At 45.1% G+C, this 25,231-nt stretch overlaps 1 protein-coding gene across 3 annotated transcripts in view; it reads left to right on the top strand.

The window, feature by feature from the left end:
* Dop2R (dopamine D2-like receptor) overlaps positions 1-25,231 on the top strand; it is a 126,390-nt gene that overhangs the window by 90,470 nt on the left and 10,689 nt on the right. For all 3 annotated transcript variants that reach the window (XM_046630984.2, XM_046630983.2, XM_046630982.2), the window contains exons 3-5: positions 18,379-18,488; positions 20,638-20,890; positions 22,556-22,656. In XM_046630984.2, the coding sequence (XP_046486940.1) occupies positions 18,379-18,488; positions 20,638-20,890; positions 22,556-22,656 (464 nt within the window). The remainder of the gene's footprint in view (positions 1-18,378; positions 18,489-20,637; positions 20,891-22,555; positions 22,657-25,231) is intronic.

Genomic DNA, 25,231 nt, shown 5'->3' with positions numbered 1-25,231 from the left:
TCAAGACTGCAGGGAATAAATGTTCGCAGAGTGTATACCTCATGCTGCAACTCCAATCTAAGCTCCCTGCCCCCCGCCTGCAACGAAGTACTTCAATTAGACCAGAAAAGCTGCTACTTCTTCCTGCGCTTCCTGAACTACAACTTATTTAGTCTTTCTCTCTCTATCCCTCTCTCTCTCTCTCTCTCTCTCTCGCTAACATAGTTTTCGTACAACGTTATTAATATACCGTACGTACGTACATAATATATAATACATACTTCGTACTGTCTTACTAAAAAGTGGAAAAAGAAAGATTCACTCACTCACTGCAGACGTGCAAAAGTTTTCCTATTGCGGCGATAAAATTTATATTCATTTTGCAATCGTGCATGTATATATATATATGTATATATAATAAGAGTTCATCCGATTACAGAGTACAAAGTTATGCCTTTGACCGTGAAACGCGCGGCAGTACATTAGGAGAAGAGATGTCATTGAAGAAAAAATTTCATTCCATTAAGTCGTTTTGTCTTTTTTTTTTCCAGACATAATACATAAAAGTCTTTTTAGTATGCTTGGAAAGAAAACAAGTTCGGTTAACCCGGTGAACGGGGATGAAAAGAACAGCGTTCGCACTTCGGAGCATGTATAGGTATATAGGTATAGGCAAGAAAGTATACGGGAAAAGTAAGTCTGGCTCTCGATCCATTCACTGTGACACTAGGCCGCCGCGAATATCGACTTACAAGTTACAAGAGGCAATCGGCCCGGATTTGTTCGCCGTCCTCCACCCCGTCCTCCCGTCCCTCCTGCTCCTCGCCTACTTCCTCTCGACTCAACTCACTTCTCAGCCAAAATGAATTGATTATATATCCCGAGAGAGTGAAAGCATTCCAACGTGAGTAATGCCCCGGTAATCAACGCAGTTTCGGTATAAAAGGGTCAGCTGCGGGTGGAACGTGAAACGTTTCTTCAAACACGACGAGTTTTGACAGGGTCGTTCATTCGCCCCCACGGCACAGGGATGGGCTTTGAATGGTAACAATAGGATGAAGCATTCGCAACGAAAGACAATCGGAAAACGATACGGTTGCTTCGGCTGGATCCTCGAGTACCTGCTTGATATTTGTAAATTGAATAAGCCAGCTCGCGGCGAAGTGAGAGAGGCAACGGTAACGACGAGAGCATGTTGTTGAACGGTTGCGGGAATAAGGAGAACGCGAAAGAAATTACAGCCCATTGCGAACGCCGTAACGGCGGACAGCAGAGGAGACCGCGTCCATTCGAAGATGGTGAACCTAACCATCTCCGAGGAATACACGGTTCACCTCACTTCTGTCTGTTATATTTCTCTCTTTCTTCCTCCACGAGTACGTGCACATCCACATGCAAGTGTGTACGAGTTATAAACGTACGTACCCCGACAGATGCGCAGCCTTCAAGAGGGTCTGGCGTGCTCTTCTTACGTCCGTTATACACTTTATTCCACTTTTATATTATATTTTTATATCCCATTCCGTACAACAACGACCGACAGTTGTGCAGACTGCAGCAGCGACACGCACCCTCCATCACCGAAACCAATTTCACCACTTGTTTTCTCGACGGTTTCACTCGGTGTTCCGGTTTACACAAAACTGGCACTGTGCGCGCATCTGGACCCCACAAACACGCAGGCACTGTTTACGCTTCGCACTTGTGCACGCGTAAAACACACCCGGAGAGAAACTCCATGATCCTTGAGTTGAACCCGTGCAGAAGGATGTTTGGTAAAAATGTTCCAAGTACAAGTGCAGAGTCAATATTTGTAAAGTCGGTGAAAACCGGTTGGAAGAATCTTGCGTTCCGAAACTCGCTCATCGTCAGTGCCAAGCGGGAATCAAATCGCAGGCGGACTCGTGGTAATCCAATCAAACGGGAGCCAAACGAGGTTTGCTCGTAATTGAAAGATCATTTCGCACCCTCGAGAATTTTCCCATCGCTTACTTTCGAGACAGCTCGTGTGCGTAAGAAGGCGCACTTATATACCTTGTAATACCGCGTGGATTGAACACATTTTCACGACACACGCTACTGGCGAACGGAATTAAAGCTGCGGCCATTCCGGTTGGTTCCACTTCTACGAAGATATTTCAGAATAGTCGTGTGTGCAACTTGGCGCAAGATTACGACGATACTTTGTCCCGGTCTCTCTCTCTCTCTCTCTCTCCCACACACACCGTGTACCCCTGAGATTTCCATTCTGCCCCCGATGTCGTAAGTTTCCGGAATGTTATTAATCCCCGCAAGGCGTCGAGAGGTCCAACGTCATTTGGACGCGAATATAATACAAGGCTTTACATCCAGCGGAGACCCGTTAACGACGGTTGGCCTCTCTCTCCCTCTCCCTCTTTCTCTCTTCGCCCTCGGCGGCTAAGCGATTGTCTCAATCCCGTATATACGGCAGTAGTGCAAGTCGGTAAACAGTCAGACGGCTGACGAGCGACTGTGGATCATGCGTCGCGGCGTCGTCGCGTCGTTCCTATATTTACCAACAACTTGTAACCGCCGCTTGTTTTCCCAATAGCTTTGTCCGTGAACTTCAAGCCTTTAATTTGTTATTCTATCGCCCGAGTTTCCGTTGTATTGCCGGACGTAATAAACGTAGACGGGTAGAGTTTAAAGACAATGACGAAACTTTCAGCCTGCACTTGTTTATGAGCTCGAGATATTCAACTTTCAGACTGGCTTTACGATTTTCTCCTCGCCGTTTCAGCGGATATTTACCCAGTCCCGGAGACTTCTTATTTAGTTACTCGATCAAAATGCAGTTGCATAAAATATTGATAACGAAATAGTGCGAGACAATTTTTTATATCTGTTGTATCAACATCGACGAGCGTAAACAATCTTATATGATATTTAACACAGCGTTTATTTTCTTATTATTATACTTTATCACGAGATTCGAATCTCTACTTTATTATTACAAGCTGTTTTGGTTGCGCTTCTAACAGAAACTTTCAGGTATCCTGCAAGGTTAAGGCAACAGCAAAACTTTTAACTACTTAATTGAATCAGGATGATAAATTTTCAGTCTTGCTCTCAATTCCGCGGCAATTTCATCGTCTTTTGAGTTTGCGATTAGATTACTATCGTTAAATGTTCGGAAAAAATAGTCGTTCCTGTTCCATTAATTAACTCGTAAAAAATACATTTCAGTCGGTTTTTGGAAAAGATCGCGACTCATTTTTGTAGTCGATTCTCATGACACGCATCGGTCCACGGTTTTCAAAGCTCAGTGCTAACGATAAGTTTACTCGTTTATATTACCGAGACGATCCGACATTCTCACAGAAATTAAACGGGTCTTACTGTCCGTATCTCCCGTCGATTAACTTCGGCTATAAATTTACAAGAATCAAAAACGAACGCGTGCCTCAACAGCTGCCAGAAATTAACCACTCAATACCAAAATATATCGCAAACCAATCATAAAATACTCTCAACCAATTGCAGAGTTCGAACTAGAAGTAGGCTTTATGAAGACATAATGACAATTTCATGATATCCTGGATAACGAAACGATTGAAAAACCTCAGACAAACTTCTAATCACGCCCAGAAGCAGCGCAGCTCTGCACGCTCTACGCGACGTAGTTAACATCAGTTTAGACAAAATGATTACCAACTCCGACAGGCGACGCCTCGGCTGGAAGCGTATAACCTTTGCGCAAACATCCCCAGGGGGACGATAATTTATATCCAGACACGGCAGCGAGAGTCCTCCAATACTTCCAGCACCCGAGGTGCAAGGAAGCCGAGTCGCCGATTTGAACGAGGCTCCGGTGGAGCAGCGTCGACCGATTTGGTAAAATACCGGAGGTTCCGGTTTGACCGCGGTATTGCTCCATTGCTCTGCGCTCAGTCCCGGACTTTATTGCCAAAGGTTTATTGTAATGGACACCAGTTTACTACGCATTTACCACGGACGTACAATGGCTGGGCCTGGTTACCGGCACTCTAGCTGCAACGCCGTTCTCCGAAATCGCTTTGGCCTAGACCTCCGTCCCCCCATTTGCGTATAATACGTACCGCAGGGTTTTCCGACTCGGTCTTGCACAACCACTGGCTGCATGCGTGCGTCGTTGCGCATCTACGTCCTTTCGAATTAACTGCTTTGCGTGCTTTCGTTACGAAGGTATGAAATTTTGAATGCGCGTGACGGTTAATTCTACCGCGCCGTTCGAGGTTTGATTCCGTTGGAAAAGCTCCGCGTTTCCCGCTTTAGAAACGAGTCGAGATCTGGAGTTCGGACGGTTCTTCGGGATACCTTGATGTAAGTGCCTGACGTCGGGGAACAGACCGATGCAAATCAGCGGAGAGCTAAGGCAGTGGTTCAGCAGCAGGTTCGATCGGGCAAAAAACTGTCTACGCCGGTCTACAGTAAAGCCGTCTACTCTACTCTCAGGATATGCTAAAAGCGCATCGAAGGTATATCACGCTCGCTATAACGCCTCCAGAGAGACAGGTATTGTATTTTATCGTCACACACCACCGAGCTCAGCTAGGCTTGATCCGCGATCCCGACGTACATTCACGTGTGCGGTTTCGTGTGCGAGGAAAAATATTGAGAGAGGAAAAAACAGATAGTTTATCAGAGTATTTTCAGCGATTTTTGTACTCCTAGTGATAAATAATGGATATATTGACGTTGTATTTCAGGAATGTGCCGTTATCTGGAAAACTTTTAACGTACATTGTGTAAATTGTACTTGTCGTGCTGCATGTATTATACGTGGAATAATATAATGAAATGCGGCTGTTGTAATAGAAGATGGCTTACGATATGTTGTAGGAAACACAAAGTTTTACGAGCTTTATCGGAAGCGTTAAACACAGGATGTAGTCGAATCGGCAGCCTTTATTTTACTACTCTGCATTCCCCGAAACAAATGAATGAATTAAATGCGAATGACGTGAAGCCCGCGGGTGTAATTTGAATTAGTTTCACCCCATACAACCGCTCTGCCAAAGAAATATTTAAATATATTTTGCTAAGTGGCCCGCAGCGGTGTACGATGTTTTTGAAAGCTCTTGAATAATGCAAACGTAACGCGAATTATAATCGCAAAGTGTTTAATGATTTGTTTACCCTTTCACGCTCACGATTCTATTGTTTTTTTCATTCGATTTCCGAATTACCTAAACGTGCAATAATCATTGCGAAACGAAAGTTTTTGAAATCTTTCTTTTTCACCTTTAACGGATTCCGCAAATTATACGATACTTGAATTGTCCCACATACCGAGCTCAAGCTTAAATTTAACAAAAATTATGACGGAATAATTTAAAAATTTATTTCTGTCTGTTACACAATGAAAGAGAAATATTACAGGGCTCAAGTGAAATAATAAAGAACGAATTAAGAGAGAAATAAAGGCATAGGGGGAAAGGGGTTAATTTATGAAAAATAAAAATAAAACTAAAAATTAAGCAGATAGCTGATAAGTTTCGTAGGTACTTTGATTTACGGCGGGAAAAGGAAAAGGAAGAAAGAATATCCGAGAATACGAATCCGAATGAAAGACGCGCCAAGGCTCACGCAATACATTTTTCATGTGATATTAAATACAATGAGTAATGTATATTTCCCGTGAGAGTTGCCGCTTGTATAGAAGCCTCAGCGGAGGCTAACAATAAAGCTTTGATATAATATCTTATAGCGTCGTATTTAACTCCATTGTAATAGGACTTAACTATTGTCCTATTCACGTAGGATTTAACATAATATTTGCTATTGAAGCCGTATACGCGGCAGTCAATGCTTCCCAAGAAATTGAGGATCAACCGATTCCCTGCAACAAAGATCCTCGAAGCGCAGAGTTACGGCCGCAGGCAGAAACCGAATCGATCACGCTACCAGAATTATACTCTTCGTGGCCGAGTCGATACCGTCGTATTAATTAAAAAAGTATATTATTTGAGCCGCTGCCGCGTGCAATAAAAGTTCATCGCGTGTCTCTGAAGAATTATGTACTGCATATTATGCGATACCTACAGTCACATGTTCGCCAGTACAATGGTTTGGACGAAATTAATACTCGACCTCGCCGATAATTTACCACACCGACAATTACAAACTTCAATCACTATAATCTCAGCTTAATTATTATGCAAGGCTCGTGCCGCGATCAGCAACCTTTACCAAGTGAAACTAAAGAGCCCCGTTAACACTTATCATTCGGAGTGAACAAGGTACGTTTTTTTTTATTACTTTCTTGCCTTTTCTTTTTTGTTGTTTCTTTTTTCTTTTTTTTGAAAACACGAACGTCTACAAAACAACGAGAAACACTTGTGTATCAGATTTTGAAGCGATAAGTCTGCCCTTAAATTACCGCTCCTTTTGCCATCGACCGATTCTAGTCACGCTCTATCACCGCGTAGCCGCGATACGCGTGATAACAAATGGACGATCGTCTCGACGACACGCAGCATTAATTATGAATTGTTTACCTTTTTCCCTCTCTCCTCGTTAATTTTTCACGCCATTTGCGCACCCCTTGGTCTTCGCCGCGGTTTGGAAGCAGCCCTCTCGATCCCTACGACACCCTCGAAACCCCCAAGACTCGGTACCAGCTGCCGCCCCGACGTCCAGATGTTTGTAAGGGTAACAATTCTCAGCGTGGCAATACCGGCCAGAATACCCTGAAAATCCGTGGCACGGCGAACACTCGAAACTTCTCCTTGCATCGCCGCCAAGTGTTCGGCAAAGCTTCCCTGAACTTCAACGTCTCGCCAAATCCACGGTCAAAAAGCAACGTTGACGAGGATGTCGATATACGTTGACTCTCGTGCACCGAAAGGATAAATAGCAAGCCGTGTTGTTGCACCGCGATTCTCAAACGAATTTTAAACACGAACGAAGCGCTTTTTGAGAGCCCGAATCACAGTCGTAATAGCCAACGGTTCGCAATATCATTCCGCGGATTTTTCACATTTACGCCGGTACTTTGCGACACATCAAAGTGCGGTCAATTATACATATGGTTCAATTGGTGTCCCGCTATGCGGCACTTCAGCAGCGACGATCACGCGATGCAAAAGGCTGATGGAGAAAATTGTCAATACCAGCATCGATGCGTTTCACACAATTGCATTCCGAGTATCGTACCTGTAACGCATATTTACGGTCGATCGATGCGTTATACCAGGTGCCAAGCCATACTACGGCATGTGGGGTGAAAGTAGTTTGCTTGTGATTCAAGTTTCTATGAGAGTGTGGAGAAAAAAAAACACTCCGAAGAGAACTTATCTCGTTAAACAGACGGAGTGCTTCGTGTGATTACCGCGTTGCCTCCACACGGTTCGCTCTCTTCAGGGGAGTTCGAATTTTTCACCCCGTTAAATGGTCCAACATTCGAGGAATAAAAACGAAAGAAGAAGAACACGAAGAACGAGACAGAGTAAAAGTAAAAAGGGGAAACAATCCAGTCGTTCAAATGACGGGGATAAATGTCCTCGATCCTCTTTGTTTAAGCTTCCGCTTCCTTTATAAATCATTCACCTCTGTAGGAACGCGACGTCACTTCTGCGCGACGAAGGTACCCAAGTAGATTGGTATACCTAGCTCTGAAAGTAAATAGAAAGGACGTGCATTGTTTTCCTCGCTGTAAGAGCTTGATATATACACGTCTGCCCGAATCGCATGTCTACTTTCGCAACATACTGTTGGGATAAAAATCATCCGTCCACCTCTGACCGGAGAATACACTCAGGATTACTCGGAAAAACGTAAGGTCGAAGTTTCGCTGTACCGGTTTGAATCTCCGTCCGGTATAAAGCGTAAAACCGGAATAAAAAGGTGGCAATAATCGATCGAAGTGAATAAAAAGTTATCGAAACTTTTGAAAATAAATATGCATCTCATCGTCTTTGCGCCAGAGAAGTTCGGAAGGAAAAGTTTTCAGCGTCAGCTTGCTCATCCGGAAAATATCTTCATAATATATATATATATATATATATATATATGTTTAATAATCCCGTCAGTACCGTTGAAAACACGACGCCTCCCGAATGCAGGAGTTGGATTAAACGAAAGATCGAGTATTCCGAAGGGGAGAACGAGTACTGCAAATTTGAAACGGTTATACTTTTGGACCGATTGGTTCGAGCGATCGGCGGTTGTTACAAATAATGCAAGGGTAATGCGATAAAACGACCAGAGGGTAAAGGAAAGTAAGAAAACCATTGGAATCGCGCGGCATGTAATTCGAGGCGATGGTAAAACCGTCTATTGGCTGAACAATCCATTCCACTCATCGCCTCGGTGGTTCCGCCGCAATAACGTGCACCTATAATGTACCATGTAACAAGTTCCCTTTGGTTAGACCGGAGTAGCGGGAGGGAGCACTTTGTGCTGGAAAGCAATTAAAAGAGGTTCTTTACGCGCGGCGGGGATTCCCGGCTGCCGCAGCGGTTCCCTTACCCGTCCGATAAATTTTCATATCTCTAATTTAAAAGGTTATTAATAGTCCTCGTCGCGGCTGATAAAGGGTGCACACCTCAGCTAGCCGAGCAGCAGGCAGGTGGGCAGAAACAGGAGCAGCAGCCACAGGTACGGGGCCGTATATAAATGAGCGCACGAGCGGTATGTAATACATACCCATTTACCAAGCCGTAACGTTAATGCGACATGTACGCAGAGTGTGTTCGTACGGTAGTGACCGAGCATGCCGAGGCTTGTAGCTTCGCGGCCTCCTACACCGGGGTTATATATCGCGACCGTTCCGTCGTGGTTGCTACATCCTTATAAATTGGTAAGTCGAGGGTTGGTCGTAGGGTTGAGCTCCATCCCCGATCGCGGAAAGTCCACCCCTTTTTTCCTTCCCACCCTCTCTCTCGCTTGTTTGTTTGTTGTTTTTTTTTTTGTTTTTTATTATTTTTTTTTTTTTGTTTTTTTTTCTTCCACCCACTGACGGAGTTCCCTACGAAACTCCCTCTCTGCGCCCTCCCTCATTCCGCATCGGTATACTGTACATAAATTCTAATTGTCGAAAATTAGCAAGGCTAATTTTCAATCTCCCTTCCCTCGCATACGTCACCATCGTTTTTTTCCTTCATCTTTTTTACTTTATTTTCCCTCTATTAGATATAGACCAGGTTTACTCATTCGCTGCTCGAAACTGCTGATGAAGCACTCTTGTTTTTATCGAGGTTACCTTACGTACGCAACGAGCAGGGTAACGATTAAGTGAAATTGCCTTTTTCGAACGGGTGGCGAGCGTAAAGGACAGAGAAGTACGTTCAAAGAAAATAGTAACGCGTGCGAGCGGAGACAATAAACTTTACGCCCTCGCCGCAATTCATCGCGAAATTCATTCCCTTTGATTGGTATTTCATTAGCGCGTTACAATTGAATAATTACGAGTCGATCCTTCGAGAAATGAAAAAATTTATACCCCATGTTTAACGATCGCCAATGCATTGATCAGGACGATCAATACGGTATCACTTTGAGACTACGACGCTGTTGTATTTGACTTGTAGAAAGTTGGCCCGAGAATCTAACGAGTTTCTTGAGGCAAGGTGAAAAAAGAATTAACTAAAATAATGGTTTATATACATGGTATGATATTATTGTCGGTACGAACAGTTCATCCGCAGTAGATATTCTCCGTGCACGTATAATGATACCTATGCCAATAACAGATAGGGAAAAAATGTGATTTGATCGTTACCGAAGGTAATGAAATGGAAATATCCGAACCGCCACCCCACAAAATATAGGGTTTTCTTCCTTTTTCGACATTCACACCGCGATCCTGGATTAACGATATAACGCAAATTTTGGTCGTTTCGCGAAGGTTGCGACGTCAACCCTCGAGCATAATCGAGCATCGCGTGCCACGCAACATTGCGAACACCCTGCGAAGAGGGAAGAAATGTAAGATGGTGGATAAATAAATCACGCCTTATTCGTTACGTCAAGGATGCGTCAAATTCAGCTAAAAATTCCAAGTTGGTTATAATAACAACATAAGCCGTGGGGCGGAGCTTTCTTTAGATTCCTTTATCGTGCTGCGGGAATCGCTGAAGAATCCGATACCTCCGAATATTCGTAACCGAGTAAAATTTGAAGAAAAATAGCTACAGCCAAAATATGAATTCATAGATTTTCGTACCGAGAAAATCAAACTTTGATGACGAAAAAATAAAGCTTTTGAGAGAAATAGTTTGTTTCGAAATAAACTGATATTGAGCCGTGAAGCACGGAAGCTTTTTTCTTCCTATCTGGATTATTATTTTCTATTCTTTGGTCGCCAAAATCGATGTTTCACTATACGTATACACGTGATTAACATCCTCAAAGGAAAACAGACCTATTTATCAGCGTGTCTTGTATGATACATGGCTGATCGCCACACGGTGTATTTATACATTTATTACATAGACCTCAGTGAGTCTAGTAAATCGATATTCCTGGCGATGTGTACAAATCACACGTCTATTCGCCGTAAATAACAGATAGATGCAACCCTTAAACTATTGACAAAACAAATCGGCAATGTTCAGGTGTAATAAATTTTGGAACGAGTCGAGATATTGCGAAGATCCTCACCGATGTTTTAAGAAGTATTTTATGTTTTTTTCTTTCTTCTAATTATATATGATTTCTGTCACGGTGGGTTTCGGAATGTTTGGGAAAAAAAACTAATTGGCGAATCTTCTGGATGGGAAAAGACGGTGGCGGCAGTAAATTTTGTGAAAAGAAAAATTTAAAGGACCTCTGAGGCACGAAGGTATAAAAGTCGCGAAAAGAGAATCGATTCGAAGACGTCGCGACGAGGTTACAAATGACGGCTATCTTCGCCCTGACGCCTGACGCATTGCATTACGGCTTAACCTCTCCTTGAGGCGAAGAATTCCTCATCCAAGGAAAATCCTACCAGGCTCCGGAAATGATATATTTGACGCGACTGACCTACCGCCGCGCCGCGCCGTGATCGTAGACGCCAAACCCGACCTCCCCCTCTTTCCCGAATTCGAAATTATTCCAAATGCAGGGATGATATCGTTTGTCTCCGCCCCGAATGTATTTTCCCCAAGCCGCGCAGCGTCGAACCCCCGGATTCGTCGGCGACGCGCGATTTCAAAGGCCTTGATTTTCATCCCCCGGAAATCGCACGCTTTACTTCAACGTATATATACACCCACACATATATATATATTTTTCTCTCCCTTCCTTTCACGTCACGCTACGTTAACGATCATTTATCAACCCGCTGACGTCATCTTTGTATCTCACCGCGCGCACGCTCCTTCGATTTCTGCAAGAGATGTTCCCCCTTTTTCCCCCGCACCCTAATAAAATTAAATCGAGCGATATTAAACAGGGGCTTGTGGGGAAAAGTGTCCCTAATTGTCGAAGAAATTTAGCGGTAAATTTACCACCTAATCGATTGTCCCTTTCTACGGTGTAACTTTCATTATACATATTTATTGTACCTGGATACACAATAAAGCTCGAAGGCGAAGACGCAGGTTTGCCTTTAACGTCCCTTCCATCGGCGTATTAATTACCCTCTGTATTAATTATCCCAAGATGTGTCCCGCAGATCTTCGGCCGAGAATCCCCTCTCGCAACGTGACACGAAGAGCCGAGATTTCTCCCACGGCCTGCATCGGCGTCTAGAGACTAGAAGCACAAGAGGGAGAGTCTTTCAGCCCCGCATCATAGCCTATTAATTATTGCGGAGGGTGGGAAGGAATGGGGGGTGGGTGTGGGGGCGGGAGACCAGGACCTTGACAAGAGTCTTCGGTCCTCACAGACGGGTAAAGTGTCACTCGAGGCGGGAGATATACCCCGTTTTACCCCCTTTTGCCCCCTTTCGCCCCTTCTGGCACCACGCGTACTTCCCGTTACGTTAGACAAACGAGTTAGCAGTCCCGACGAGAAGTGCCATCCATCAATCCGAGAAGATGGTCCTGTATACGGAACGTCTCGCGTACACTATTTACCTTCCTCGATCCCTCCGGTAAATCGAAAGCTGTGACGTCTTTCCCTCAGCTGCCCGCATGTGCGCGTTTTACTCCAAGAGCTTTGATAGTCCCGAGTATGGAATACGAGGTACGAGACGCGTCGCTGGTCGAGCTTCGTGCATGGTTTATCGCGTTGTTCATTGTTGGCGAGAAAAAAATCCCTCTCGCATTCTTCCCAAAGTCGAATATTTTCGCTGAAAATATCGCAGGATTTTTTTCGACCATTTCTTATACCTCGAGTATATGAAACAGGCGTTGTAGTCTTTTTGCGCGAATAACAGAGTGACATATGCGCTTGTTTTTTGCTACCGAGAGGAATGCAATACTTCGAAGACGAAGGCTGGTTGTAATTTCAAATATCTTTACGATGCGTCGAGTGGTCGCGTTTAGACATCCTCTACGAATCTTTACCAAATCTGTCTGGGTGCTGGTTTTTGTAAAGTCTGGTTGCTCTCCCAGATGATGCACGCCGAGCAAGGCCGCAAATTTATCCATTATACAAGTCAGCGAATTCTTGCTCGAGAAAAAGTTTCAATTTTTCCTCGACAGCTTTCGCGTTCTACCGATTCGCACAGTTTTCCAACGTGAACCGCTAGCTGAAACGGTCCATGCTACGTATCATGTGCATATACGTATATATATATATATATGTATACATATACACACACATACCCATAGATTTTCGGGGTGTATGAGGAAAGTTTTCGCACGCCAGGTGGAAAACTGATTTCGTTTCATCCTTGAGGAAAATTTCTACCGGCACTCCATCCGCAAACGCGTGACAGCGAAAATTGTGGTAAAATTATACGCTAATAAAACTAGCGGTTTCATTTCGTTTTGTTTTATTTCATTTTATTATTCTATACCGAATCGGTTCCGCTTCGCTTCGCGGCAGGGTCCGGAAAAATAATCCCTGAATGATGATTATCCGGGTCGAGCGATGGAAGAGGGAAACGATAGAGTCCGAATTTGTTTCAAGTTAATACGGTGAATTAGTTTCGGCTGCAGATCAAACTTACAACCGTATAACGCAAGAAGACGTCCGCGTGGAAGTCTTGAGGGCATTTACGTTGGAACTCTTGCGTCACACCGTATTCCTCAACGACGAATTCTCGTTTTATTTATGCTCGGTGAAACTTTACCCCTATATGCATAGAAGTACCTTGCCTGGACAGATTCTTGAATTATTCGCGTATAATACCGCGAACGATCCATTGAAATTCAAAACTTCACCCGCTCTGCATCTTGCACCAGTCTTGCCGTGAAAATGCATAGCTCCATCTTTTCCGACGTCGCGAAAACGCTTCGACGTCACTCCCGTAAGTTTGACTTGATGTAAGCGGATGTCGCACCCTCGAAATAGTTGTCGATTGATGCACTTCGGAGTGTATTCAAGCTAGAAAACCCGGCTGCCTACCGACCCCGCCTCCAATTTCTCAACGCCCGCCCCAGCGATTTACGAACCTGCCGATAAATCCTTTCGACGTTTCCGAGGTAGGTACAAAAGTATAAATCCAGGATTGGCGGAATAGGCCAAGCACATAAATTATAATCTTTTCTCGCCCTTCGATGAGGGCAGATCCTCGTCAGGCGGCAGGGTAGCCTGGATCCAGGGTCGGGAGTTCGATGGAACAAATAAGGTCCTTTGACTTGTCAATCGTCCTGACGAAGGTCCCCGGTTGATCGTTAAAGTCCTTAGCTATACACATGTCCGGTTTCCTGGCATGCGAGGAGCCGGATGAATCGACATCGCTCGTCGGCCGGGCCCAGGGGTTAGAGTTGAACGAACCCCACCTCCGCCCCCGAGATCTCCTTGTCCCCGACGGAGTGACCGGGGCCTGTAATACACGAACAAGGTGCATACTAAACTCCCACGGCCTGGCCTTGTCTTTTGCTCAAACCTACCGGCGCCATTAACGTCGGGATCAATTCCTTGCCGAACTATTTCGGCGAGATAACGAGGTCGGAATTCTCTCGAAGTTAGCCTCGCCTAATCGCCGACACGGCAATACGGCCGAACAGCCGCTGGTGCAAGTCCGAAGTTGTCACAGATGTCTGCCAGGTAGATTTAATCTCGGCTGGTCGTCCTGTGCCGCGAATCCTAACTACGCGGGTCCGAATTCACCCGGTTAAACCCCTATAGCGAATTAACCAAGTTATGCCTTACACGTCCTGTCGACTACTCGCCCACGGTTTAGGATTATGCGTCGGCTCCTGCAGGCCGCAGACTCGCCGCGGCGTTCTTAGTCACTGACAAGGTCCGCGGTTGGATTGAATTCGATGCATTCGAACTACTTTATATACGGAACGGTACTGAATTAAGATCTGCCAAGTGCGCTGTGCATGTAGGGGTGTAGGTATAGCTGGCGGAGAAGACGCTTGAGAGATCGTAACATAAAATACGTTACGATCCCGAGCGGGTCGAGGGGTTTTCCATGTCAAGGACGTGCCCGGATCTCCGTTGGTCCATGAAACTGGAACAAGTCATATCTTCGATATTCCTCCTCGATTTGAATAAAAATTCACTTCCGTAAAAAGGTGAACGCAGCGTATACTCTTCGGCGAAATTAAAGTGGCCCCTGATACAAGGACTCCTTCCAGCTGTATAATATATACGGAATATTACGGAGTGTTCGAATTTCATCAGAGCCATTCACGCGTAGTCTTCCTCGACCTTCTTCTCCAACCGACAATTTTTCATCCAATTCTAGCTGAACCCAAGATAATATGGCTTCCTCGAATCTCGCGAATCATCCTGTACCGACTTTTCAGCGCCCGAAGGACGAGTCTGTGCATGCAGGCGAACGGAGGTCCTTCGGGATAATGCCGCATCGAATCTCAAATGGAAGATCTCCCGATTTGGCGCAGCCCTCGGATACCGAAGGTTTTCAATTTACGCAAACCAAAGAGACTTGAGAGACTCTTGGAACTCCAATAGTGCACAGACCGCACGGACATTACGGGACAGTATCAACCGGCTACACATACCGACGTCTCGTTAAATATTTATCGACCAGAGCGAAAGGCGAAAACCTCTCGGGCAAACTTATCCTCGAAGGACTCGGAGGAGTTTGGACATAATGGCTGAAGTATTCAAGCAAATGCCTTTTGCGCTAAATCCCTCGCCAAAAAAGTTTCCCCCGTATATTTCGTACTTGCAGCACTAGGAAAAACTTGAACGCCACCTCCCTATCTCGGCTCTGTGGCTTATGCACCATTCGTCTTAGTCGTTTGCTCTACCTTCCCTTCACTGTTCCTCCGTAATACCAACGGCTAACGTTTTAGTCCGAAAGGTCCAGACGATTAAATCATCAAGCGACTTTGCAGGGTCGGACTGAGAAGTTCTTTGCCATAATACCAGGCCGTCGATAATTACCAAACCGTTTCAAGTTAACCGCAGACCGCCGACTAAACGCAACTTCTCTCTCTTTCTCTCTCTCTCTCTCTCTCTCTCTCGATGCTTTCGACTTGCGGGTTTCTCCCTGGTATTTATCGCCCTCTCATGCAAGTCATTACGGTCTGGCTGAAACCCGGGTTTCATCTCACCTCACACCGTCAGCGAATACAATTTTTTCCCGCTCTGCCATGATTTCTCTTCTCTGTCTCTCTCCAACGTCGATTATGATTCTATTTTTGATTTATTCAATTATTTTAAGGTGTAGACTATTTACACCGCCTAAAGGGACTTGTCCCAAGGCTAAATAAAGTTGTACATATCGATCCTTCCTTCGACGCGGTAAAAAGTAGACACGTCGTGCGGCTCCACGGTGTAAAAACGCTGAGATTGCAATAAGTGTAAACTATTCGGTATAACGACAGGGTGAGTCCTCGAGCTTAAACCAACTACCGTGATAACTATCCATCCGACCGAGAACTTGGGGTGAAACTTTCACCAAATACCCGTTTGTTTGATCGTCCTCCAGCGCCTGACTGGCTCGCTCAATTTTCTCTCTTGTTGATATCAAGCCAATATCAGCCGAACCCCAAGCACCTTCAATATTGCACTATCCTGAAGCTGGAGGACATTTTTAATCCGTCCTCTTGTTCCACTTATTCTTCCACCGGAATGATTTTACCAGAGGTAAAGATCGCAATAGCCCCTTTGAGATTGAATGCAACGACGAGATTGCTGTTCCATTCGTCTCGCAAAACTGAACAACTCATTTCATTTGCAAGTAGGAAACATTGTCCATTGTCGGTTAGACCGTACAGAATTTGAGGAGAACTGCGCGCGGTTTCATCTACTCGACAATAGTTCGAATCTCGCAAAGGGTGTCACGGCAATCCCTTGGCTTTGATCTCCCTGACTTTGACGGGTTGTTTGCACCCCGACGTAACCAGTATCATCGATCCTTACAAAGTGGTCGGGATTCGCATTCAAATCTCATCCGTGTCACGGGATCGAGAAACTTTGGTCATTCGCTAGTTTTCATATTGATCTTGGTAACACCTGGAAGGTTATTGAATTATAATACCGAGAGTTGGTTTGAGTCAGTCTCTCTCTCTCTCTTTGGTTCTCTCACACCTTTCGTTGATGCGACTAATTCGATATCCGGATGATAAATGAAAGGGTTTAACATGCGAAATGCGACCGCAGTATCATTCCTTTGTCCGTATTACGATATACACGGATGGATATCAGAGCCGACGTTGCAGAACTCCGAGAGTCGTCGAGTCATGCAACTTGCTTCAAAGTAAAAACCTTTGTGAAGAAATCGCTTCGATAATTATTGTCACCCGATGCAAAATCCGACAGGACGTTGGAAATTTACAAAAAAAATATTCTCCCTCTCTCTCTCTCTCTCTTCGCTTCGTTTAACTTAAGCCTTTTGATCGAGCGACGTAGCGCGCGCACATTTTACTCGTAAGACACTCGTGCTATTTTGCCCGTCTGAGAGATAATCCTGATTCAATATCTGCGAATTGCAGAATCTGAATTGTCCCGAGAGTCGGGAGATGAGACCCTGTAATGAAAAGCCACGGTTATCCATTCTCCAAATGACGCCGCTTAAGCTCAACGTAGGCGGTGAAGCAGAAGGTCGTCAAGTTCCTCGAGCAACGCACCTCGCGAAATTTCAGTCAGCAATAATTGTTTCCTGCTATAGGCTAAAGACCCCACTCTACGTGAAGAACGAGCCGCCATCTTGAGCAGGAAGCGTCTGCAGGGATTGTAAATAGACCAATTTCGGTGTGAGCCTAGTCCGTAGAAATCGCAGACTTTCCGTGCCATTCGAGGGATGGTAAACGACGCTCGCGGCAACCAAACCTTCTCCACCTACTTGAAATAACCCAATTCAAATAATAGCCGCACCGCACCGTTTAATACTAAAATGTTACACGGCAGTCTCGGGCTGGCTGCACGTATGCCTCGGTGACCATTGCATCCGAGAATGCAGCCAGTGGAATTCGAGGTAATCATAATTGCTACCCGCATAACAATGCAGCAGCAGCAGCGGCAGGATCAGGATCAGAATATGCGCCGAGCAGCAACCGCAGCAACGGACCAGGAAGTCTTCCGCTCCGTTCCACCAGGTTCGGAATATATACCTCCGTTAGATAAAGGAAACGCCTGCACCGAGGCCAAGAGGGTGTGTAAACTTATATATTCTCTCTGTGAGAGAAAACTTTAAATATAGCCAGTGGTTGCGAGGGTGTCTGTAAGGCACGTAACTGTACGTACAACCCGGCTTCATGCGGATAGCAAAGCTGTGTATGTGCTCCGCGTATCTGAGATACATAAGTTATTTACAATCCTTGCGCTATCTAGACGGGGAACGTGGGAAGGCGGGCGGAGTACACGCCCAGCTATAACTGCAAAGACGGGAAGGACGGTGGAAGAATGGCAGCTCTGACTTCACCTAAATCGAAACACCCTTCTCGGGACAAGGCTTTTCCAATAACTCGACTCGTAGGTACGGCCAGGTGCGGTGTGACGGAATGAAATGAAAAAATAACAGGGCGTGGATTTTGAAGGTGGAGAAAAGCCGCGCACGCAACCGATCGGTCCGAAGAACCTCGGCGAAAGTTGAACGGAACGAACGGTCGGTTGATCGGTTCAGATTTATAACGACTCGACGAGTAATTTGTCACTTATCGGATGTAGGCGAACGAGTGGTCGAATTTAGCGGAACGTAGAGCCGAGCCTTCGTTGATCAGAGGAGCGCGTTATTATACCCACATTCAGCCATCCGGGGGCAACAAAAGCGCCCCCGCGTGCAAACCCCGGCGTATTTCCGATGTTACTGGTTAATTGGAAGGCTGTGGCCACGTAAATTTTCCCATATAATACCGTACACCGCATGCGGTACCAATTGTCGCAGTACGGTTGAAAACACCCTCTAATGGCTCGCCCCTTCCTCTTGATTGGTTTCAGGTAAACGGCGCGTGGACCCTGCCAGCCTTTGTTTGCGACTGCTACATCGCGATGGACGTAACCTGCAGCACGAGCTCGATCTTCAATCTAGTCGCGATATCGGTAGACAGGTGAGTCAAGCTCGTCGGGCGGGCGGTTTTTCGGAAAATCTAGAGATACTCCGCGCGGCGAATTTCCAATCCGACGGAAAATCTCGGCTTCCGCTCCGCCGGATATCTCTGTGATGTCTAATACAGGTACACCTATGGATTCGACGAACGTTGGGCGAATTCTTCGAGGCTTCGTTTGCGACCAGAAGGACTATGCTTAGGTACACCGCGGGAGAAAAGAATAGAGTTTGCTGATTTTCTCCGCGCGTGACGCGAATGCCTTGCACACTCCGTCGACCTGTCGTAAATGTGTACGTACAGTAGGAATAGCGACGTATATTTGACGCGCAAATAAAATTTATCCCGTTCCCGGAATAGTAATGACAAAAATAACCATGTGTTATTCTTCTGACCATTGTTGCTTTTATTGTTATTTTTATTATTATTACAATGGTTCGGAGGGATGGTAGCAACGATAAGCAGCGCGCGGGACGTAGAAGGGATACCGTATGGAAGAGCCTGCGGTATGCGGCGCAGGATTTCTCATATCGCTGCTTTATTATGTGTCGTACCGGAAACTCTTCACACTGTATCTACACGGGCGTAGACGTGTATCTGCATTCGCGTACCGGTTATGTACACAAAAATACCGTTAGAAATATCTATACGTCATATAACTTCCGCTCGTAGGTACCTTAACCGAAGAACACGGTTCTTTGCACTCTTTCGCAATATTCGTTTTCTTTCAAGTCCCGCGATACATGTTTCTTTAAATTTTTTTCTTACGTTACTTCGCGTTTTTTTTTTTTTTTCTATTTGAATTCGTTTCATCGCGATGTGTACTACATCTCGTTTATTACCTACGAATAATCGATATTTACACAATTTACAAGGTACACGGCACAGGATGAGATTTGGTACCTGGTACTTACGCATCTTCGTCGACGCTGCTCCCTGTTCCCTCGTATTACGCGATTTTCCGGATCCTCGATATTATCACAGGCTTACGTATTACGAGATCCGGGATTTTCCATGAATAAACAAGCGTTTCCGAAGGCTGCAGGAATTACAAACTCGATAACGCGGCTACACGAAAGCGAGATCCGATACACCGTACATAGTTCCGAACTAACGACCAATCTACTTCAAGCTCGCGTTAATATCAGCAATTTTTTCATTTTTTAAGCTCACGTTCGCTACAGAGTAAAAGAGTATCGAATCATTATATTCTATTCTATTCCGGCAGTACACTGTTTCGTACAAGTAGTACGATACTTTTTTCGAATCGACGTTTTATCAGCCCCGACGTTACGTTGAAAGAAACAAAACGTTGTTGAAAAGAAAAAAAAAAAATTGCATTATATCGAGAGAGAGAAGGAACATTGGTTATTTCTAAGAATGTTACATCGCCTCGCCTGATTCGTCCTTTAACAAATATTTTCCAATCATCGTATGTATGTATAACCTACGTGCTCTTGCCCGTATTTCCCCGCGGCTTGTTGAAGTCTTAAGAAAACATCCGAAACTCCTACTATTATATCGCAAGGCGTGTGCGCTCCGCAAACATCCATACTCTCGATAGGATTTTACTCCCGCTACTTTCCACCTGAGCCGCCTGCCTCTCGTGGAACAAGAGACTAGTCTTTTATAACGCGGGTATACCTCGACGATGAATCGCATTTTCCGAGCACGCCGCACAGCTCAGATCTTTAAATGAAAATTAAAAAACAGACCTGCCAACTGCTGGCGAAATCGAAGAAATCAAAGTCAGAGAACCTTTGCGGAATCCGACTCACCCTTTATCCCGGTCGTGCAGTGCCATAGGTGGATTTACACTTTCGCGAAAACGAACGTTTCGAACGGACGGAGGCGGCGAGGGGATAGAAAAAAAAATAGCGGAGGTCCCAGAGCGTTGGGTTGCTTTTAGCGGTAAAAGCGTCCTTTAAGTCGTCCCTGCCCTCATAACTGGGTCGCGGAAACCCTGACGTCACATCCTTCTCACAAGGGACGAACGACGGTCGACGAATGTTATACACTATCGCTCAGCTGCGATTTCGTTCGGGAAATGTTCGGGCGGTTTTCACTTTCGTCCGATGTATTATCGGAATAAGCGAATAACACGCAAATCGCGGAGTCGAGACTAATCGGGTATTACGAACCTCTGTCGCAGGTACATAGCCGTAACGAAGCCGATAAAATACGCCAAGCACAAGAACAACAGGAGGGTGTGGATGACGATAGTGCTGGTATGGGCGATATCGATAACCATAGGAAGCCCGATAGTCTTGGGCCTGAACAACACGCCGGACAGGATACCGGACCTCTGTCTCTTCTACAACACCGACTTCATCATCTACTCGAGCCTCACGAGCTTCTACATACCCTGCATCATCATGGTCTTTCTCTACTACAACATATTCAAGGTTAGCCGGCAAACTTACGACGCTTCCGCTCTTCGCGCTTTGATCGGTCCAGCGGCTTTTCCGCGCCCCGCCGTCAAACGAAACTTTGCGCCAAAAAGTTACCGGCCCAGAAAGCCACCCCAGCCCGAGTCGAAGGGGCGGCCCGACCGCTTTTACCGATACACCATCCGGCTGTATTCCCTGTTCCCGGATCTCGGCGAGACCGACGGGGCTAATTGTGTATTAATTACTTGGTCCGTGTCTCGTTCAGCACCTCCCACACACGTCACCGAAACACGCAAACACTTTAACGGAGACGTTAATTGTGCTCTCTGTAGTTCTTGCATCCTTGCCAAGGCCGGATTGTGTGCAACAAGAAGGTGAATACGGATGGATTAACCGGCCATTATTAACTCGAAATTACACGTCGAAAACTTGGCCCATTTACCCTAATCCAAATGTCTTAGCTCCAGTCAAGGTGGGTATAAACACACACGCGGTTTACGGACTCGTGAGAAAGTTTCGGAGTACCTACCTAACATCGCGCCACCATACGGAGGCGGGCGTATGGATACGCACTCACACATGCCTACCTGTCTGCAACAATACGGACCGGGGTCGTGGACCGACGGACAAATAGACAAACGGTCCAGGAACGCGAAACAAAATTGCCAGATGTGTGTGTACGAGCTACGATAAACTTGGACCCCTGGGGCAAACGCTCCGATCCCCCCCCTCCATCCCACCCCCGGACTTTATCCACGGCACCCTGTCTCCTCCTCGTATACGGGTGATTCCCTAAAATATGGCTCCCCTATTTTCTTGCCTCGTTTTGGCGGCGAGGTGAAGAAGATAATCAAGGAAAACAGCGCGAGTTGTACGCCGCGTGAAACTGAATCCGTTGTTTTCGCTTCGACGTAAATCGTCTGTTCCAGAGATAAATTTCAAAATTCACGATTCGAAGTAAATTCGTAACTTGGATTCTTCGTTTCACGACTTCGAGTCGTTTCGTCAGCTGCGAAAAGTACTTTTCAGAGAATGAATTTCTTTTTAATCGCTTACCGCAGAGTAACCTCTTTCTCTGTCAACCCACGACGCATTTTTCCATCCGCTTTTGAAGCACCGCGAAAAAGACATTCCGGAATACCTGAAATAGAAAAGTGGGATTTTAATTTTGAGTATTATTATAATATTTTTTTTTTTTTTTTTGGTTTTTTAAATGACAAGAAAGTAAATTTCCCGAGGATCGTCTAACCGCGATCATATTTCGCGGAATAATTCATACGCGCGATAATTTTTGACAAACGATCAGCGTGAGCTTAAGGTCCTTAGCTTAATCGATCCTCCGTTCACGGCATGGCGGCTGTTACCTGACGTTGACTATACCTATATACTCCAGGAGTAAACTTTGCCTCGCCGAAGAGCTTATGAACGAAGTGCGAAGTTTCCATGGTTGTTTGTTCTTTTTTCCTTTTTTTCTATCCATCCCTCTTTAGTGCAGTTCGTTTCTCTGCTTCCCAAAGTCCCGAGTCCGTCCGTCCCTTCGACGATATAATCGTTTAAGGCTAATCGCCAGGAATATTATAGAGTTTCTTGTTTCGTACACGCGTATGGTTTGCAAATTTAAACGCAAATTTCATCCGCGACAAACTAACCGTCGTTTGAATTTACTCACTTGTGTTTCAGGCGCTTAGAAACAGAGCCAAGAAAGCTCGGGCGGCCAGAAAACCAAATTTGGGTGACATCAAGCCGGGGAGCATAATAGAGAACATCGCTCATACGAGAAGGTGAGTTTTTTCACACTTCGCATTCTCCGGTGTAAACGGCATCGCGTTTCTCGCTCCTCGAGATTCCGTGCGTACAGTGCAACACAGGTACGAATCGAAATAGCGTTGTCGCAATTTTTTACGTAAACAAAGAAACACAAAAGTTCTTCCCGCATGGCCGGTTCACCCTGTGAAATATATTTCCTCGCCCCAGATTAACGCTATCTCCCTCCTCATGCCTGTTTCGTTCTCACCAGAGTTCTTCAATCGCGAACGATAACGATAACTTATTGTGCGGAAGGTGATTCGAAATCAGACCTACGGAAGGCCGGGAATTTTATCCGTTACGCCCAAAGTTCGCATTGATATAGCAGGTTATATCTCAATCCGTACTTTTATCCCCGAAAAACCAGATACTCGCCTAGAGGTAAATAGCTTTACCTAATACACGTCCGAGGAGCATGAATATAAATTGTTTGAAAAGAAAAAAAAAAGAACGACTCCGCACGGATACCGTTTTTAAAGTGCAAACGGAAAACACATGCAAATCCCAGCAGCGAAACAAGTGCAATTTCGAATTTCGCGTCGGGCATTTAGCTCTGCAACTAAAAAAGAGAAACGAAAGTTTTATTGTTATTTTCTCATTTTCTTCACCTGAACACGAATACATTCATCACACGGTTCTGCAAACTCGCATTCGAGTTGAAAAATGTAAAAATTTTCACGAATGTCCAGAATTTCGCATTATACTTCGTTTGTTGCGCACACACCGTACACCTAGGGTAATAAAACTGCACAGCCTGGGAAAGAATGTAACTACACGTTTCAGGCGAGGATTCAGGCAGTGTTTACGAGCCGAAAAATTGGGGAGTGCAGCTTCTTTCAACATTATAACCTCCATTCGTCGGAATCCTCGGGGTATAATTCTTTTCGGATTTGCAATATATATTCCGCATTACACGAATTACACATATTTACGCGTGTGTATTCTCTGGCTAATTCTTTATTCGGACGTTTCTACAGCGTTCGTTCCACGCTGACGGTAAAAATTTAACGGACGCGGTAAGTATTGAGAAGAAAGCGTTGACGGGTGCAAGACCCGACACGAGTATACCTACGTGAAACAGGATAACGTCTTGATGTTATATTAATTTAATTTTAAAATTAAAAAAATAACGGTTCGTTCCATACGTCCGACGATGAGTCTTCCGCACCTTCTCCGCGTCACCCTTAACAAGCAGCCTGCAGCCTGACTGACGATGAGCCGGCGCCTCCGTTCGGCGATAAAACGAATTATGACAGGGAAATAGTTGGATGCGTCTGGCGAATTCTCGTTCATCTCATTATCTCAGGCCGGCGCGCTGAAGCCGTCCTGGTTCTCCGAGATAGCGATGCTCTGGTAAGAGGGAGACTGCGGCATTGACGGGGATAAGGAGGTAAGGAGCTGCCGGCTGCACGGGGCGGTGGAATTGGGGGAGGATCCGATAGGTAACTAAGCCGCTTCGCCCTCGATTAACCCTTCGAGTCACACATTTATTGTGCTGAGTCAACTTTCATAACAAGAAAGTATTATGTGACTTTTGGACTCTCTGATTACGAATCTGAACTATGATTTCAAAAATTCTAACATGGCGTAAGATAATTTCAAATTTGATGAAATTCGGTAAAAGAAACTCTCGTCCAGGGATTTTTCGGGTTACCGATCGATTTCAATCTCCATACTGAATAATTGACGTAAAACATGTTACATAGGAGTAACTTTGTCGGAACTGAATTATTCCTTCAATTCCTAACGATTTTTTTCAATCATATTTGCAAATTCAACTGTGTAAAGTATAATCGTAATTTTTTGATCTTCGGCAAATTCGTTTACGTCCATGAGTGTGACAAACCAGATTATAACACATATATTTGTTCCTAGCGGTAAAGGAAACTAGGTGTGTAACTTTGTATTCCTCGGAATCTTCACCTTTGTACGAAGCGAAAATAATTCGAAACGGTAACACGATAATTCGAGCTCCTGTAAATTAATGATAATCGGTTCACATGTGGATTGCGAAGAAACGTCTTGTCAAATTTTTCACTTCCCTTCCATCTCTGACACGTGAAACACAGATAAAGCACTGCTTGTTACCGTAGAGTGGCAGGGACGAGGGTATCAAATTCCGGTTCGAAAATTTCAGAAAGAAAGCGAGAGCAGAGAATTTTTAAAAAAAAAACATGCCGCTCACAGTACGAATCGACGTTGACGCGATAACCGCTATTGTGCATATGTATAGTATATACATACGTATTGATTGCACATGTAGGTACGTACGTACGCGTGTGTACGTAGGCTTTTGTTCGGGTCGTAAATTTTGACGCAGATATAAATTCGAATGCAAATAAAATTAATGGAGCGAGAGAAACGTATACATGCGTACAGGAGAGAGGGTGTAAAAACAACGTTGACGGGTCACGTCAGGGTGACAGTGACAGCTGGCCATAACAATTGAAAGCTACGTGCTCCCGGAGATACCAGCACTCCGTTAATAATGACGCCGATGAGAGAGGGAGAGAAAAAAAAAAATTTGACAATTTTTCAAGGAAGGAAAAA

The sequence above is a fragment of the Neodiprion pinetum genome, chromosome 6 (genome assembly GCF_021155775.2).
Source record: "Neodiprion pinetum isolate iyNeoPine1 chromosome 6, iyNeoPine1.2, whole genome shotgun sequence".
Taxonomy (NCBI): domain Eukaryota; kingdom Metazoa; phylum Arthropoda; class Insecta; order Hymenoptera; family Diprionidae; genus Neodiprion; species Neodiprion pinetum.
This window is presented reverse-complemented; position numbering and strand designations above follow the sequence as displayed.